At 46.1% G+C, this 2,210-nt stretch overlaps 1 protein-coding gene across 1 annotated transcript in view; it reads right to left on the bottom strand.

The window, feature by feature from the left end:
- The window catches only part of LOC109877321 (ras-related and estrogen-regulated growth inhibitor-like protein), a 16,741-nt gene extending 16,119 nt beyond the window's left edge, over positions 1-622 (bottom strand). The window contains exons 1-2 of the mRNA XM_031821180.1: positions 204-622; positions 39-95 (exon numbers count right to left, since the gene is read on the bottom strand). Coding sequence (XP_031677040.1) covers positions 39-95; positions 204-255 — 109 coding nt within the window. The 5' untranslated portion in view covers positions 256-622. The remainder of the gene's footprint in view (positions 1-38; positions 96-203) is intronic.
- Positions 623-2,210: the final 1,588 nt, after the last annotated feature.

The following is a 2,210-nucleotide window of genomic DNA, read 5'->3' as shown; positions in this document are numbered from 1 at the left end:
AGTCTATTGTAGCAAACTAAGTAGGTTAGAGACCTTACCTGATGATGAGGCATATTCGCCGATAAATCGCCTCGTCAGGAATCGAACGATGAGAGCTGAGGAAGGAATACGATAGTTAAAATCAATAGCCTACGAACAATGTACACATTTGGACAAACAATGAGCCAAACCAACCGAACAAAACGTTGTGTCTTGTGTCTTACCTGATTTCCCGACTCCTTCGCCTCCCAAAACTGCAAGTTTAATATCATTCATTATTGCGGTTTTGATTCCCTTACGATTTAAAAAGTGGTTGTTAAAGTTTACACATCAAAGAAAAATAACAACAATCAATCCCTTGAAGTCTACATTACACTACCCCCAAAAGAAGAGTTAAAAAAATTTTTTGAGCAGAACGCATCCATAGTGGTTTGACCGTTTCCACTCTGTCGCTCTATTCAAGTGTTGATCTGTTGGAGCGGCGTCTCGGTACCGGCGCTGCCGTACAGCCGTTTATCTCAGGGTTCTGAGGCACGCGCTGTTCTGAACCGAGAGAGCGGGAGAGAGGAGCAGCTCGATCACAACGTCACTATGACGAACACATTGGTTGAAGTGAGTGAGACACGGACATCAGAGGCATGCTTTTAGAAATGAGAAGCACTCTTGTTTTTCATGGAGAGGGGAGGTAGTGTTTGTGTTTTTCCCTCCCTCCCACCCTCTTTATTCTCCTCATTGAAGAGACTCAATTCAGTAGGTTCTAGAATGACCTATATGAATGTGTTCCCACATAGCAACACAGACCATCAACACAGAGTAACATCAAGACCTCAGTGACCTATAAAATAGCCCATCATACACTACATGACCAACAGTATGTGGAAACCTGCTCGTCCAATAATCTCATTCCAAAATCAGGGGCATTAATACGGAGTTGGTCCCCTCTCTACTGCTATAACAACCTCCATTCTTCTAGGAAGGCTTTCCACTAGATGTTGGAACATTGCTGCTATAACAGCCTCCACTCTTCTGGGAAGGCTTTCCACTAGATGTTGGAACATTGCTGCTATAACAGCCTCCGCTCTTCTGGGAAGGCTTTCCACTAGATGTTGGAACATTGCTGCTATAACAGCCTCCGCTCTTCTGGGAAGGCTTTCCACTAGATGTTGGAACATTGCTGCTGGGACTTGCTTCCATTCAGCCATTAGAGCGTTAGTGAAGTCGGGCACTGATGTTGGGCTCGCAGTCGGCATTCCAATTCATTCCAAAGGTGTTCGATGGGGTTGTGGTCAGGGCTCTGTGCAGGCCAGTCAAGTTCTTCCACACCAATCTCAATAAACCATTTCTGTATGGACCTCGCTTTGTGCACTGGGGGCATTGTCATGCTGAAACAGGAAAGGGCCTTCCCCAAACTGTTGCCACAAAGTTGGAAGCACAGAATCGTCTAGAATGTCGGCCTAGCCCGAAACATGAAAAACAGCCCCAGACCTTTATTCCTCATCCACCAAACTTTACAGTTGGCACTATGCATTGGGGCAGGTAGCGTTTCTCCTGGCATCTGCCAAACCCAGATTCATCTGTAGGACTGCCAGATGGTGAAGTGTGAATAATCACTCCAGAGAACTTGTTTCCACTGCTCCAGAGTTCAATGGCAGTGAGTTTTACACCACTCCAGCAGACAATTTGCATGGTGATCTTAAGCTGGTGTGCGGCTGCTTAGCCATGGAAACCCATTTCATGAAGCTCCCGACAACAGCTCTTGTGCTGACGTTGCTTCCAGAGGCATTTGGAACTCGGTAGTGAGTGTTGCAACCAAGGACAGATTATTTTTACGTACTTCAGCACTCGGCGGTCCCGTTCTGTGAGCTTGTGTGGCCTACCACTTCGCGGCTGAGCCGTTGTTGCTCCTAGACGTTTCCTCTTCACAATAACAGCACTTACAGTTGACCCGGGGAAGCTCTAGCAGGGCAGAACTTTAACGAACTGACTTGGTGGAAAGGTGGCATCCTATGACGGTGCCACGTTGAAAGTCACTGAGCTCTTCAGTAAGGACATTCTACTGCTGATGTTTGTCTATGGAGATTGCATGGCGGTGTCCTCGAATTTTTCACCTGTCTGCAACGGGTGTGACTGAAATAGCCAAATCCACTAAATTGAAGGGGTGTCCACATACTTTTGTATATATCGTATACTTTTATTATAAAGAAACCTTTCATTGACACTGTATGGCTCTG

This window comes from Oncorhynchus kisutch, unplaced genomic scaffold (assembly GCF_002021735.2).
Source record: "Oncorhynchus kisutch isolate 150728-3 unplaced genomic scaffold, Okis_V2 scaffold3906, whole genome shotgun sequence".
Classification (NCBI taxonomy): Eukaryota; Metazoa; Chordata; class Actinopteri; order Salmoniformes; family Salmonidae; genus Oncorhynchus; species Oncorhynchus kisutch.
This window is presented reverse-complemented; position numbering and strand designations above follow the sequence as displayed.